At 45.9% G+C, this 15,641-nt stretch overlaps 2 protein-coding genes across 4 annotated transcripts in view; one reads left to right on the top strand and one right to left on the bottom strand.

The window, feature by feature from the left end:
- The window catches only part of LOC111845944 (phosphatase and actin regulator 1-like), a 55,894-nt gene extending 47,212 nt beyond the window's left edge, over positions 1–8,682 (bottom strand). Inside the window, exon 1 of the mRNA XM_023815708.2 lies at positions 8,356–8,682. Coding sequence (XP_023671476.1) covers positions 8,356–8,467 — 112 coding nt within the window. The 5' untranslated portion in view covers positions 8,468–8,682. The remainder of the gene's footprint in view (positions 1–8,355) is intronic.
- Positions 8,683–9,544: 862 nt separating this feature from the next.
- On the top strand, positions 9,545–15,385 carry LOC111845831 (NAD-dependent protein deacylase sirtuin-5, mitochondrial-like). 3 transcript variants are annotated; one of them, XM_023815512.2, is made up of 9 exons: positions 9,545–9,618; positions 10,508–10,635; positions 11,183–11,316; positions 11,764–11,989; positions 12,650–12,737; positions 12,828–12,881; positions 13,435–13,558; positions 14,332–14,447; positions 14,833–15,385. In XM_023815512.2, the coding sequence occupies exons 2-9, from the start codon at positions 10,524–10,526 to the stop codon at positions 14,903–14,905; spliced, it is 927 nt and encodes a 308-aa protein (XP_023671280.1). In that variant the 5' UTR covers positions 9,545–9,618; positions 10,508–10,523; the 3' UTR covers positions 14,906–15,385. The 3 variants fall into 3 exon arrangements, with proteins under 3 accessions (XP_023671280.1, XP_023671278.1, XP_023671279.1); XM_023815510.2 differs by having other exon boundaries at positions 9,562–9,701; XM_023815511.2 differs by lacking the exon at positions 9,545–9,618 and adding an exon at positions 9,708–9,859.
- Positions 15,386–15,641: the final 256 nt, after the last annotated feature.

Here is a 15,641-nt window from a genome sequence, read left to right as displayed (position 1 = left end):
GGCGGAGTGCCTGACACCTGCCTTAGGACTGCGCCGGGGGGGTGTTCCTCTGTGTGAGCACCCCTAACCCCACCCCTCACCCCCAACGCACATGGAGGCTCTACAGAAAAAATTAGTATAGTAGAGCCCTTGTGACCTCATGGTGAACGTCAACGCCCCTTCCCCCCCACCTCCCCTCTGGAAGGGGATCAGACTCCTATCTGCTGAGCCTGGTACCCGTATATCACAGATGATGCACGTGAATCAGCCAGAGCGTGTTTACTGGGGGGAACGTCGTTACGGAAATGCATTCGCTAAACGTGCTGAAGGCCTGCCTAGGAGCCCAACGGCTATTCATAACAGACCACCCTTCTCGCATTCACCCACTCAGTCACGGAAGTGCATCCTGATCCCCGTATCTTAAAATTATAGAATGGAAGGAGAAAAAAAAAACCACGTACATAGATCTCTGAACCACGTACATAAATCTTCAAGAATGATGGAAATTTGAATGACCGGCAATCAGAGACAAAGGACCTACAGATCAGAAGGTAAAATGTTTGAATAATAGACAATAAGGTAGCATTAATCACAGCGAAGGCAGCTAATTGACTCGGGAAAGTGGACATTAATAACGGGTGATTACTTATGGCAGCCTGTGTATCCTTGGGACTCAGTACCAGCTTCCCTCAGAGTGAACATGTGCTTCGGTGTTTATGCAGCACCATTAGTCGCAATATCGAGGAAGCGGCCTGCCACAGGACCAATCAGGAAGGTTGTTCTCGCTGGGACTGTGGAGAGGGGGATTCTGGGAATTTTTGCCGACCTGGTATGGTCAGGGCGGTTGTGCTACGGAATGTACCATACTGGACTTAATGTTGGGGGGGTGTCATCTCTGAGATATAGCGCTGGGGTGGGATGGCATGGGGTCAGAGGACATGGCGTGGAGGGGGGTGGTGTTCGACGCAGTTACTTTTAATAGGACAATCTTCTTAACGGAATGCAAATGCAGAGGGGTGACAATCCTGCCAGCAGATTGAGAACCTCCTAGCTAACACGCAGCATCGACCCACCAGAAGATGCCGCCCTGGTGATTGACTCTCCCTTTATCCCGCTTTTTCCGCAGTTTCAGGGAAGTAGCAGCAGCAGCCGCCGTGGCGGCGGCAGTGAGGTCCACCCTCTGCATTGCAGCCCCCTTTATTCATTCTCCATGCATCCCGTTCAGGTGGTCACATGACCACATCCCCTGGGCAGCACATATATTCAATCCACCAATCAAAACACCCACAATAACACTTGTGATTACAATGAGGCCACTGTTCCTCTATTATGAAGTAACAACATTATTATCAGCCTTATAAACACTAATCACAAGGCAATTAAAAGACAGAGGTTAATTTATTTCAAAATCAGCAAATAAAAAAATTGTTGGCTGGAATTCAAAAAGACTCCATGCTGATTTATTATTAGCTTTACAGTTAAGGCGCTGATTCAGTTAGCGAAGAATTATGAATGACTGTGCCTCACCTCCGTCTCCTGCCCTTAGAAACCCGAGAAATGGGGGGGAAATGCCACATTCAGTGCTGTGAAATTTGCCCCTGAGCTCCATACCTCAGCAGCTTCTGTCTACTGGAGCCACGTCACAGTCAAATTAGTCTGTTAAAATCGAACCACGTCCGACATCCATTACACTAATGGGTTTGGGGGGAGGGGGTGCAATCTCCCCTTGATTTTGAGAGCGTTTAACTGGCACCTTCATTTTTATGGGTTCGTAGGATAAGCAGGAGGGCGGCGAAAGTTTGTTCCGACCGTCAGTATAACGACACGTTGCACTCAATGCCCACTGTCCACTCATCTGTTTGTTTTTCTTCTTGATGCATCATACTTCCACCCGGCTGACCTAGAGAAGTCTTCCGGAGGTCCGTCCCACATAGTGAGCTCAGGTGCTCTGAACTTAGAATGCGCATAAACGATGTTTCGGGTACAGCCTTGGGCAGTGTCCTGGCATGCTTTTCAGTATAGGTCTCCCGGTGCATTGTGGGTAAACGGGCAACTACACTGTTTGACCCAGCTGCATTGAAATCGCACCCTCACTGACCTGGATGGTCACCGTTCCGATCAGTGTGTCATTGTTAAAACCCGACCACTTATGGTGGCACACGCTTAAATGTGACGTGCTTCAACGCTTAAACGTCGCGTGAGCTCCACGTCCGTACCAGCCCAAATCACCTCACGAGGGCATCAGATGTGAGTTTCGGTTCCTAACACCAGGCGACGCACCCAAAACCATGTTTCGCATTCCTTTTAAGTCGCATCATTTAACACAAATAAATCTCCAATGATATATAGCGTCTCATCCACGGTGTCTCCTGCCCCCTGCCCTGTGCATCCGGGCCTCCTGAGAGAAAAAGACATTTGTGTGGGTCTTCATTAAGGATTTTCCACAGTGGGGCAGACCATAAATTTCAAATACGAGCTGCTTCTCCAACATTGCCCTGACTCATTCACTGCCCACGCGCCGTAATTACCGTGTCCCCCCGCTCGCAGTAAAGTTTGAACGCGATACAGTAAACAAAGCAGCACAGAAAGCTGAGCTGACTGTGTCTCAGGTTTGCCAGTGGAGGTAGTAGATTACAGCTGCAGGCCTGGCAGTCTGCTGACATCAGAGCTCAAAGCCCCGGTGACGAACGACACGTACGGTGGGACTTGAGGAATCACAATCTGTAGTCGTAAAAGGTACATGCGCACGTTTCTGGTGCCGTGATCCTCAGTGAAATGCATAAACCATAGTGGTAGCACGTTTGGGGGGTGGGGGGGGGATGGGCGCTGGAGCAGTTGCAGTGCAGAAAACAGTGGCATGACTGCATCGCTGTTCCTGCACCATACGGAGGCTTGCGGTACAAACACAGGTCTGCAATGAGGCTGCTGTTCTCCTACATCAGGTTCCCTGTTCACCATACTGGGAGCTAATGCCCAATGGGACCAGAATGCTGGTGTGGACTGGTGTGTACTCCTGTGTGTCTTTTACCCAGTATCACAGTAAAGGATGAGTCTACTGATATCAAGCAGACTCATCGATCAGACCATCTTTCAATTGGTTAATTGACTGCTTATCAGATCAGTTAGTCACGTCTTCAGAAAAGATCTAACCTGGGCTGACAGTAGAGAAAGTCTTTTAAAATCTGGATGGCGGTCTACATTTATTGTGGGATTTTGTGTGTCTCAGAATGACGAATGTCGAACTGGTGCTTCAAAAGCGACACACTCCCATAATTAAAATCTGCATTGCAGGAGCTGCCATCCTGAACTGTCCAAAAGAGTGCATTTTTTAGGAACGTTTTTCGAAAATAAATGAATATGCATCGTGAGATGGCCTAGACATTGAGTTCGGCTGCACAAAAACACGACAAAGGTTGTTACGGTGGACTCAACCCAATAAACGGCTTGTGTTGCCCAAATAGCTGTTCGACGAAGAGAGTATATTAGTCTTGGGGGGTAGGGGTGGTTGTGACATCATCACAGCTTACATTGTCATGTGATTCAATAAATACATTTGCAATATCCTAGATTCAACAGTTCACAGGACAACAATAAGCAATTTCACCCTTCATTGTCTTCACAGTGAAATGTTACCGTTACTTGACTAGCTAATTAATCATTAGTACAGCTGAATCCATAACCTTGGTCATCAGAATAATGATTACCCTACCATAAAATCCAATACATTGTCTCTCGACACTTGCACATCAAATAGTTTTAAGCAGCACTTTAATATCGTGCTTCTCCGTCAAAAGCACAGACAAACGCATCTCTTCATGCTACTAAATGTACTATGTTATGCTGTATTTCATATAAATATTTAATATCTAATATGAAACAACAGTTTCATGTTGTCAGATATTGGCGGAAATGTAAAATTTCTTTCATATTTTAATGATTTTCTTAATATTTTGCTTTTATTTTACTCTTGATATTTAAGTCTAAATTTTCCCTATATCTAATAATATTTAGCATAAAGCTTTTTTGCATTTATATAATGCCTGTTGTGACAGTTTATATGCAGAAAAACAGACACTTATCTGCAGTGTAAAACTCACAAACCTGTTATCTCCATCCTTAATCTGTTTAGAGGCACCTGCAGCCTGGCTGGTTGCTATGGCAATACTAACACGAGGACACGGGTTTTGAACTCGTAGCTGATATCACCCAGCTGGAGAAATCCCCTCCTGGGATGTTTCGCCTGGACCTGAGTCTGGCCCACTCCCGGTATCCATAGCGACGTCCCCTTTGGCCACCAATTGGCACGTTCGCGATGACACTTGAGATAGTGCCTTGATCCTACCTTAGGGTACCTTTAGGGACAGACTCAAATCCCCAGAGCTTCTACGTAACGGTGCAGCTCTTTGAATACCACCACTGGCTACAGAGCTGAAGGTGCCAAAGCCAGCAACCAAGAAAGAAAGCTTGAAAAATACCATCAAAGCCTGTCTGACATTTACATTACTAAGCACAACAACCGGAAACAGGCCTACAGACTCCAAATAAAATAACACCATGCTCACGTAACCAATGCATCACAGCAATGAAATGCAGTAGAAAATTCTGGGTGATAATTTTTACAACTGCATACATGCAGACATTTGAACAATATAAAAATGTTGATTGGATGATTGTGAGGGTGTTCGTTAAAAATTAGATGAGATGCTTCTCACTAATGAACTGAAAGCCTTAATTTGGGGCTGAGAAGTCAACAAGTAAGACCAGGACTTCCTGGGCAAACATGTGATATGAAATGCTCTGACTGGCTGTCCCTACAAGAGAGCTGTTCAATAATAATAATAAAATAATAATAATAATAATTAATAATATTGTGGATTCGTTAAAAACTGGTTTGCATTTTGGTACACTTGTTTACATCCATCAGTCCATCTTCTTAAATCTGTAAACCACAAGACTGACAAACTGAGCTGTGCTGTACTTCGGGTCTTTGGTCAAAGAGCGTTGGAGACAATATCGGCTCAGCAAAGCACGGCATTGTGCGGAAGAGAGGAGTCTCTGGTTCCATCTCTGAAAATCTGTGGTACAATTACACTGGAAAACGGGGGCGGTTCTAGAGTAAGGGGTAAATCAAGGGGCTTAGAACAGAAACCGGTTGATGAGTCAGAGTTCAAGATTTGTAATTATAACGTTCTGTCCATCTATTCCCTTTAAAATATATTAGTTACGTGTTCATGGTGGTTATGAATTTGGTGTTTCATGACAACAAAGCCCCATTATCCATATAACGAACAAAGAAGCAAGAAGCATGCACTAAGTACAGTGCATTGCCACAGCCACCACACAACAAGCCACCTCAGGGATGAGATTCAGAGCAAAGCACTCGGGGCTAAAGCCTCACTAGCCTGACCCTAGTACCGCCACGGCTGTGGAACGTCATTAAAAGCAGCAGTATCAACTAGGAAACAAAGCACGAGGGGTTAATCTCAATATGTGCCCTTGACCGCACTTGTGTTCTCATATACCTATTCTTCCATTGTCAAAGACTAGTTCCAATACTGAAGTGGTATTTCTCAGTACCAAGAATGCAAAGATTTACAGTCACAGGAGCTTTACTTGCACAAAAAATGTTCTGAGGGCAGAAGGAAAAGTAATTGGTTCAGAGAGATAACCAATCAAATGTCTTGCACCTTCTCTAGCTGCTTGGCCCCACCTCCTGTGCAATTTGATTGGTTATCTTTCTGAATCATTCTTTTTGAACAAGACCAAAGAACAAACTTGGGGCGCAAGAAGTCATGGGATTGGTCTTGCTCGACTAGGATGTTATTGAGTATTGCTACTGGTCTTCGATAATGGAAGATGACATAAAACGTGTACACGAAAACACAAGTATTTGTCAAATTCGGATATTGAGAAATGTCCAAGAACAGCAGTACTTAGGACGGTAAAAATCCATGCATACCATTCTTGCTATGCGGCAAATATCAAGGATACATCGGTTGCATCTTTGCCAAATGAGACCAATCCCATGATTCATTGCACCCCAAGTTTATTCTTGGGAGGCAAGAGAGCAAGACCGGTCTTGCCAGGAACGCAAGTACGATCATTGCCGTCTTGGTATTGAGAAACGCCCGAAATCTGGGGTAGAAACAGCACTCAGCACTAAGCTGAAATGCAGTCCTACTGAGGAACCACTCAGAAAAACCTGCAATTTGCATGCCTTACGTGAATTACGGAGCACACACCAATCACTGTGTTTTCCTTTATAAGTTTTAAACAGCGTTGGGTATGAACAGTTAATGCTGGCTAATGTTCAGTCATAAATGCTCAATTTACATAAATATATTCATGAGCATATAGTCATTTCATTACAAACTTTCAAAAACGATAATTTAATATATGCACAGGTAATAACTGAATTTTCAAGACCCCCTCACCCCCCCGATTGGCAACATTTGCAGACCTGTGTCCAGTCACATAATGGTAAATGCAACATAAAAAATGCATAACGCGACGAAATGGAAATACGCTTCCTCGTCCGTAAATCGTCGATGAGGCGAGCAAAACGCTTGCGCGTTTGGAGAGTCGCCGGGGGAGCGTGCAGGCAATCTCCGCCTAAAGGCTTCGCCATGCCTGGACGAGACGGACGCGGACCTCCGGCCTTTGCTGCATTCGCTTCTGCAGAGCAAAGGTTTCTCATTATCCGAGGCAGCGTGGAATCAGCCTGGGCAGCGGCTGATTTCTGTCTGAACAAACGGATCTATGACCTTGTTTCCAGCAGAAAGAGGCTCAGCTTAGTTCCCCACGGACAGTAATTGGCAACTCTCTGTCTGCATAATAGACCAATATATAATGACCGTATATGTCAATAGGGGAAAAAAACAAGCAAACAAATGAGCTGCATGTGTCATGTGACTAAACGGAAGACTGATTAAATATTTTAGGCCTAAACATTTTTAAGCATTACAAAGTTGATCTCGGATCTAATGGTGATTTAAAACCACGTGTTAAGTTTCACTTTCGGTCCAGACCGTATATTTTGCAAGCATGTCCTGCGTCCTTTTAATCTGTGATCATTGGAATTTTCAGTGTGTAATTCAGCAAATTGCATGTTATTTCCAATCATTATCGATCCCATTCTCTTTGATACTAGTGTTGTAAAAAGTCAAGTTAAAACCACTCTTCCTTCAAGAAAGGCAGACATTTATGGAAGCAATAAACCTCATACAGACCAAGGACTTACGCGCCAGCGCGCATGTTAATTTGTGAACTTTAAGTTAAAACGAACACAGATACTTTTTACTAAACACTGTAGATACTGGAAGTAGGAACGTGTGCAAAGGAATCGCTGACTGTTTCAGCACCACGGACGAGTGAACAGCACCTTTCAGCAACGAATATGGGAAATAATTAACAGGCGACCGTACCTTTTGACTTGGTCACTTGGAAACATCAATCAGGTTCTAAACTAGGATGAGTATATCATGATGCGCCCCTTGTCTAGGAAATACGTCCATATAGCACACATTCAATTTCACTGGAAGTCGGCTTGCACTAAAACCGTGCGCTTTATTTGATTATTTTTTACAATGACACGAAATGCAATGTAATGTAAGCCAAAGCACAGGGGCATAAAATAAATCTAAGGTCACCATGGCAACAGAGAATGCAGCATGCTCCTAACTTGCAAAGCAGTTTGCGAAGGTTTGTAATATAAGGACCAAGTTAACGTTAAAAAATTCGTCTGAACCGGTGATATTTGTTTTAATCCTAGGCGAGCATGGAGGAAACTGATGCCGGCGTGAGCAAAAGGATTAACGCAGACTGTAGGCTATTCCTCATATTGTAAATTACGTAACCGAACTGGAGTTGGTTCATTTTATACCACTACTCTCCAAACTTAACACCTATGCACCTTAAACCCTTTCTTTGCCACCTGACATCTGCCTAGACCCATACGTTTTATCAGTTACATTTCGTTTTCAGTGATGAAATTATTGCTTTACAAATATGACCACGGTGTACACCGGGAATGCCGTATTACATGCGCTTATAATTAAACGACTAACGCGTCCAGCACGTTTTTCTCGCAGATCCCGATAATCTACAAGGACACGATGTAATAGATTGAAGGTGCCGGGGGAAAAGCCCGATCCTCTAACCACGCCGCCAGCTTCTCGATCCGCATCAGTAAGCGCACGTCGTGCTGACTCACCCGTAATTACACAGCTGTGATAACTGAGCAAAACCCCCGACATTTGCACAGGCAAAATGAATTTAAATAATGAAAACATCCTGCACCTCTATATTAATATTGCACATTGCAGGAGCCGGGACCGTCCGCACACCCCGCGGCATGGCTCTCACGTGTGCGCCTACCTGTCTCCAGGTTTAGGGAGATCCTGGCCTCCGCGAGGTACGGGGTATCGCTCTTGGACCGGACTCTCCTGATGGGTCTGCGGTCTATGTCCCCCTCTGAAGATGCCGCCATTAATTTGAGCAGCGTCCGGTGGCTGGGAGACGCGCGGGAGCCACGGCCGTTTGCGGGGAAAAACGGCAAGAGGGGGGTTGAGTAACACAGGGGGGGAAACGGGAGAAGGAGGAAAAAACGCCGGGAGAGGAGGAGCAACCATGCAATGAGGGGCTGAGTGCCAAAAAAAATGCGCTTTAAGCACAACCCGCCCCCTCCTAAAGGCGCACTCCGGTGAGAGCTGCACAAACGTGACAAGAAGGGACGGAAATACTCAGTAAAAATGTAATTGCTTATGTCTCAGGACTACGGCAATTTACAGTGGAGTGGACATGATCATAGTTGCCGACTGAAGTCTGTCAGGTTCACTGCCGTAGTCGGTGCGAATAACGCATGGTACGATAATCCATACATTTATTTTAAAAGCGTAGGTCATGTGATGTGGTACATCATATAGCAGGATGATTCACTTATTTTAAATGCATATCCATAGGTTTTGAATTAGGATTCAATGTATCTTGTCTGTCATCTGTCAGCTTTCAGATTCTTAAAGGTTTTTTCTTGGTTTCCTAGAAGAAGCAAAGTGCAGCGTAATGCTAGCGGTTTTAAAATGATGTTTCATATGGATGCTGCCATCTAACGGTGAAGCTTATAAACGTTTAAATGCATCTTTGGGCAATAAAACAATTTTATATTACGGGTAGTAAAGCATATGTTTTTTTTTCATATTCAGCAAAAGAGGTTTCTGGCAGTATTCGTAAAATTCAGTTTTATATCGTAAGACCGCCTGAATATACATAAATCAGTCAATGTGTTACCTGTTTTATTATCTGAAAAGAAATTATTATGAACTTCAACTGTAACAAGGTACATATAGAGAAATACAGTAAATAAACCTTTCAATTCAGTAAGGCTGATTATTAAAAAGACATCTTGCAATAAATAAATGTATTTCTCTGTAAATATAATGTCCAAGACAGTTATTTTTTCATCACAGGAGGTAATGCATAACCGGAGAAGGTTGTGTCATAATGTGGTTTTGCAATAAAACCCACAGCTCGGCGTCCGCACGAGCAGCAGCCCTTCCCAGTGTCTCGCTCACCTTGACAACGCCGAGCCTTTTGCGACGTTTGGTGCTCATTTACGGCATGCCTCTTCCTGGTTACCGCTCGGTTAGTAAATAGCAGGCCATGCTGGGGGAGCTGAGGCAGCGTCGGAGTCAAGCTTGAAATCCCCAGCGAAACTTAACAGATCGGTATTTACGTGCATAGGATGCGATGCTGAACTAGCAGCTAATCTTCGGTTTATTTTATCTGAGTTTCTGGATAAATTAATTGCACCGCAGAACAACTGTGCTAGCTCGTTAGCATGTACTTTGCTGATTTTTAGCAATGCGTTCAAAGGGAAAATATGGTATATCTATTTTTTATTTAACTGGGAGTAAATGCCTTATGTCTGGTGGTTTGCACTTTGGGTGCAGTGCTGCAGCTGTATGAGATGTCAGTCTTTTCAGAGATTGCTTTCAGACTGATCAGCCACCTCTCAAACTTGCTAGATCGGTCTGACCACACTTTAGCTGAGCTAAACTTTAGCTAAACGCCTGTATAAATATTGTCCTCTTTGTAAAGATGTTTACAGCTGGTTTCTGACAGCTTGCACATGTGGAAACGCCCCGAAGGGAAAAAGAACGCTTTTCATCTGCATTAAGTCCGTTTTTTATTTAGACTTTTTTCTGATTCTGGTACTTAGTATATTTTTCTCACAGTGCGATTATGTAGGGGAATGCCAGCCGTGTTACTTGCTCTGATGCTTGAGTTAATTTTGGCGGATTCTTCCTATTTTTCTAAGCATTACTGGCTTCTCTAATGCATCGGGTCTTTTTAAAGCTTGTCCGAAATAATGCCGCTTTAGTCCGGTCATTTGCATGAAAGATTCAGGCTTTTGCTGAGTCTTCGGTAACAGCAAAGTTTGCAGAAAATGCTTCTTATCACGGATAATTCAAAAACGGCTGAATGCACGATCGCACGGCCTAAACGCGCCTGTTTTTCTTTCTTTCTGCAGCTGTGATATAATCACAATGATTCCTCGACAGCTTAACACAGGGAGGCTAATCGCTCGTTGGTGTAGCAGAACATCGGGAAACTCAGGACACCGCAAAGACGTGGTGGATATGGCCCGCAACGCTTCAGGTAATACAGGAAAGGTGTTATTGATATGTGCCGTTTATTTAATAGTAACAGAAAGAGAATATAGAACTTGGAGACCTGGTAATTTATAATTGTATGGCAATATATATGTGGAAAGGAAGTATGAACAAAGGTCCAATTTTATTTCAATATTTTCTTTGCTCATTGTGTTTTATATGCGATGAGTTATGCGGTATTATTTCTGATTCCCAGCTCAAACCCTTAATCCTCCAGATTAGTCCAGATTTAAAAAATTGATAATATGGGACGAGAATGTGGACTAGCCGGGGGTCATTGAGGACTGGGTTGAAAAACACGGGTTTTGAATCTTACACCAAACTAAAAGTGTTATCAGAAGATAAGGCAGCGCCTCCCCAGCACCATGTGCATCACGTTATCCCACGTTGTCATGGAAATGCTAATCTTCCAGAATGTTCTACCGTGCCTTGACCTTTCCAGACTTCCACAATGGCTGTTTGTCAGGCGTGGATCACGTTTCTCCTCTTGCACACGTACAGATAAACTCCAGGCGCTTTGTTTGTACTCGCAGACGTGTCGGAGTTTCGAAAGGCGTTCTCCAAAGCCAAGCACATAGCCGTCCTGACGGGGGCCGGCGTGAGCGCAGAGAGCGACGTCCCCACCTTCCGGGGGGCGGGGGGGTACTGGAGGAAGTGGCAGGCTCAGGTAAATGACGTCTGTCCACCCGGTTCTCTGAGCACGCTGGCACCAGCACACCTCTGCTTTAGTACAGTGGTCGCCATACTTTTTACATGGAGTTCCTCCTCTGACAATATCAGGCTCTCCACCATTAAGACCCGAGTTTAAGTACAGAGATACCACTGCAAACCACTAGAAGGCGTTGTGCAGTTTGAGAACCACTGGTTTTAGAACTCTTTGGGTTTCACCACATTGCTGGTGTTGTGTCAGATTTATTGCGACAGGGAGGGTGGGGGGGGTTTACATAACTTCAGCTACTGTCCGCAGAAGTCGGATATAATGTCACAGACGTAACCAGCCGCCACGAAGCAGAACAAATTCAGCCACTTGGCCCAGTTGTCATACTCGGTCTACCAGAGCGGCACGGTCTCCATTCCCATTCATGCCGATGGCTGCCCCTCCCCTCCCCTCCAGGAGCTGGCTACCCCAGAGGCCTTCTCGCGGAACCCGTCGCGCGTCTGGGAGTTCTACCACTACCGCCGGGAGCTGGTACTCTCCAGGAGCCCGAACGCGGCGCACCGGGCCATCGCGGAGTGCGAGGCGCGGCTCAGTCGACAGGGCCGCTCCGTGGTGGTCATCACGCAGAACATCGACGAGCTGCATCGGCGCGCCGGCTCCCAGAACATCCTGGAGATCCACGGTGAGGCCCGCGTGGCACCGTGGCTCTTCCGCGGACCAGGGACACCCTGGATGGGATGCCAGTGTGCCCAAGGTCATATGCAATTGTATGCAATAGGGGCAGTTTAAAGATAATGATTTACCTAATTGCAAGTTTCTGGATGATGAGGTGAGACCAGAGTAGCTGGTGGAAGCTTACAAAACATAACAAGAATATTCAGTCACATGAGGGGACAGGAGCAGTAGCACTGGAAGTAGATGTGCTGAGGGTACTTCAGCACCCCCCTCTGGTTATTTGTGGTAATGCAGTGTCTGAATACTGTAGGGCAGCATGCCCCTGTGAATAGATTAAAACAAAAAAAGCCAGCCTATGTTTTCACGTTTGTCATATTCTTGATAGCTACTGATGATAGAACTTCAATGATTATTGGTTGTCGCGATACTAAATTCAAAATGACTTTCCATTCCCATAGGCTGGAATCGAGGCCCCAGTCCTGGAGGTGTGAGGTTACAGTGCTAATCACTGAGCCGCTGCAGTACTAGTTTTCAGTGCTACACCGTATATTTCCTATTATAAACTCACCTGTGATTTTTATTTTGTGTCTGGGTGGAGACATGCTGCAGCCGACCACCAGGTGGCAGCGGTCGCTCACCCCGTTTGCTTTTTCTCCCCTCACTGCAGGAAGCCTCTTCAAAACCAGATGCATGAGCTGCGGGAACGTGGCCGCAAATCACAAGAGCCCGATATGCAGCGCTCTGGGGGGCAAAGGGTAGGGCTGAGGGCCGCCTCCCCAGGAGAGGGGGGCACTGATACTCCCTAGTGAGACAGCTAATTTTATTTTAACCGTTTACTGTCTTAGTGCACCAGACCCGAACACGAGCGACGCAATGATACCAGTTGAGGATCTGCCAAGGTGGGTGTCCCTATGTTTGGGTTTTAAAAAGTTTTTGGAAAATTTCTGAATGTGGAAAATAACCCGTAACCGGTCCACACTGCGTTTTAAGGTCAGTACTTAGTAATACTATGACTGTCAGTGTGACAGGGACACTTGCACATTTGTGTTTTACACAAGGTCTCCATTAGGTGGCGCCAGAGTGACAGAAATGTCTTAGGGTGTATTGCGTTTGACACTATTCTTCTTATTACAGAAGTGGTGTTTTTAGAAATAATAGCCCTAAACCTTGCATGATGCCTTATAATTAGTCAGTATTAGCTGATTTTCATTTTCTTTCTTTACAGGGGGCTCATTTAAGTATTACTTTTTAAGACCGTTAGAAGCTTTTTATCGTGCTCTGTTCATTGCACTAAAATGGATACGACAGTGTGGTTGCATTTTAATCTTTAGCCTGAAGGTTCTGCTCCTGGTTTGTTGGGGTTCCAGGCAGATGGGCTTTGTTCCCATGACGCAAGGTTGCGTCGGCGGCGAGTCTTATATGTTTACCTGTGCCTACATTGCATGCTTGCAGGTGTGAAAATGGCGGCTGCAACGGACTGCTCAGGCCCCATGTGGTCTGGTTCGGGGAAACCCTGGACTCCAACATCCTGACCCAGGTGGAAAAGGAGCTGGAGATCTGCGACCTTTGCTTGGTGGTACGTAGCCCTCTGGGACGGCGGCAAGGGCACCAATCGGCAGGCAAGGGGCGGCTCCACGGGAACCAATCGGCAGGCAAGGGGCGGCTCCACGGGAACCAATCGGCAGGCAAGGGGCGTCTCACCCTTCGACCTCCCCGTGACCTTTGGCATGTCACTGGTTTCCATGGTGACCCGCTATTGGCTAATTAGTGTTTACAGAATCTGCCCTATCAGCATGACTCATAACTAAATTTGCTAAATGGAGACGGGGCGAGTGACGTCTTAACTAGACGTGCGTTAACCGCTAACATTCTTGGACGTCCGCTGAACTGCTTACATATCCCATGCAATGTGAAGCCTTTAGTAGGTTTAACTTACTTGGGCTAATCAGCTTGCTAATAATGGACTAGATCCCATTAATGATTTAGCCGAGGGCTCTAGGGGAGGCTATTTTGGGTTTACTTCGCTTGCCCTCCTTTCCAGCTCTGCTACTGACCCTCTTTAGTAAAACCTGAATCGCCTGCGAGGTTCCGTCCTGCCGTGTTGGGATCCTGCGGTGGTTCTTTGCGATAAACCCCGCCGTGGACGTCCACAGTATGACATGCGGGGAACAGGAATCCCAGTAATGAGATTAAACGATGATGAAAGTTTATTTTGTTGACGCGAGCGCGAGGCAGGCTGAGACCTGTGTCCCGTATTAAGCCGACGGGGTCATTCCAGTACAGCGGAGGCTGGCTGACGCTTGGTGTCAGAGACAGGAATGGAACAATCCGCCGCTGCTCCCCCTGCAGGTCGGCACCTCCTCTGTCGTCTACCCGGCGGCCATGTTTGCTCCCCAGGTGGCATCCAGAGGCGTCCCGGTGGCAGAGTTCAACATGGAGGCGACGCCCGCCACTAACCGCTTCATGTGAGTCCCCTCGGCTGTATCCATGGAGACGCGCGTATCCATGGAGACGCAGAACGCTCGAAGCTTGCCCGAAGCCATCATGATCAATGTACTGAAACTTTCAGGCAGTTAAATTTCACTGCATGTTTGAGTTGAAAATGGGTCAATTTCACAAGAACTATGATATTTGAGTGGGGGGAACTCCATGATAGTCTCTACACTAATTAAATTAAGACCTTCCGGTAATACCTTCGATTTTAATCTCTGCTTTTATCCAGTCAAACTTTAATAATATCGAACTTGGTTAGGCTGTACACCAGCATCCATGGTGAGTCTTGGGTATGTTGGTCTCTTTGCCTGGTGCCAATTGTGGGTCCTTGATGCAAGAAATTATCTCCATCTGCAGGTTTCACTTCCCGGGTCCCTGTGGGACCACCTTACCCCCCGCCCTGCACCGCCACGAGTCCGAGGTCATCTGAGGTCATCCTGTGGCGAACCCACCTCCCCAAACTCTTCCGCTACGTTCCAGTTTCACTGCATCCACCAGTCCATCACATTCCCAACGTGGCCGAGATGGACAGAGTTCTGGAAGCTCAGCCTAACTGGCACAATCTCAGTTAGTGACTGGAATTCTGTTTAGTACTGGGATTTCAACCAGGTTTTCAGTGGCGGGGCGGGGGGGGGGGCATTTAAGAATTCTGCACATACCAATGGGGACAGCTGCCCACTCAAGCATTCATTTTTATACCTATTTTCTTGGTGCCTTGTTTAGAAAAGAAACATTCGCTGTATTCCTCAACTCATTCCTGTCGCCATGATGTTGCCATTTTACAAATTTTTGTAGAGATTGTTGATGTTAAGGATATAATTATTTTGTTACGGAGTCTAAATTGACTGGATGTCAGAAGATGGGTACATATTTGCAACACTCTTTCTGCAATAAACCTCTGATTGTAAAAGTCCTGCTTCTGGTGGATGATCTTTAGCGTTAAGGTGCCGCTGATGTGATTTTATGCATAAAAGTCTATTAACTGGAATTTGGAATGAAGTTCGGTGTTGAGCGTTTAAACCTCCAGAGGCCTGATCTGAATTGTGCATTCAGAGCCCCATATGGTGAGGGGGCGTGACATAATACTGCTGTAGCTCCACCCCCCGATGTACACATCAGCAGCTGGCCGCTGAGCCTCTCGTAGCTGCTCTGTACTGGCACCCTTA

The sequence above is a fragment of the Paramormyrops kingsleyae genome, chromosome 4 (genome assembly GCF_048594095.1).
Source record: "Paramormyrops kingsleyae isolate MSU_618 chromosome 4, PKINGS_0.4, whole genome shotgun sequence".
NCBI classification, from domain to species: domain Eukaryota; kingdom Metazoa; phylum Chordata; class Actinopteri; order Osteoglossiformes; family Mormyridae; genus Paramormyrops; species Paramormyrops kingsleyae.
Note: the sequence above shows the minus strand (reverse complement) of the source record. Positions and strands in the feature narration are given on the sequence as shown.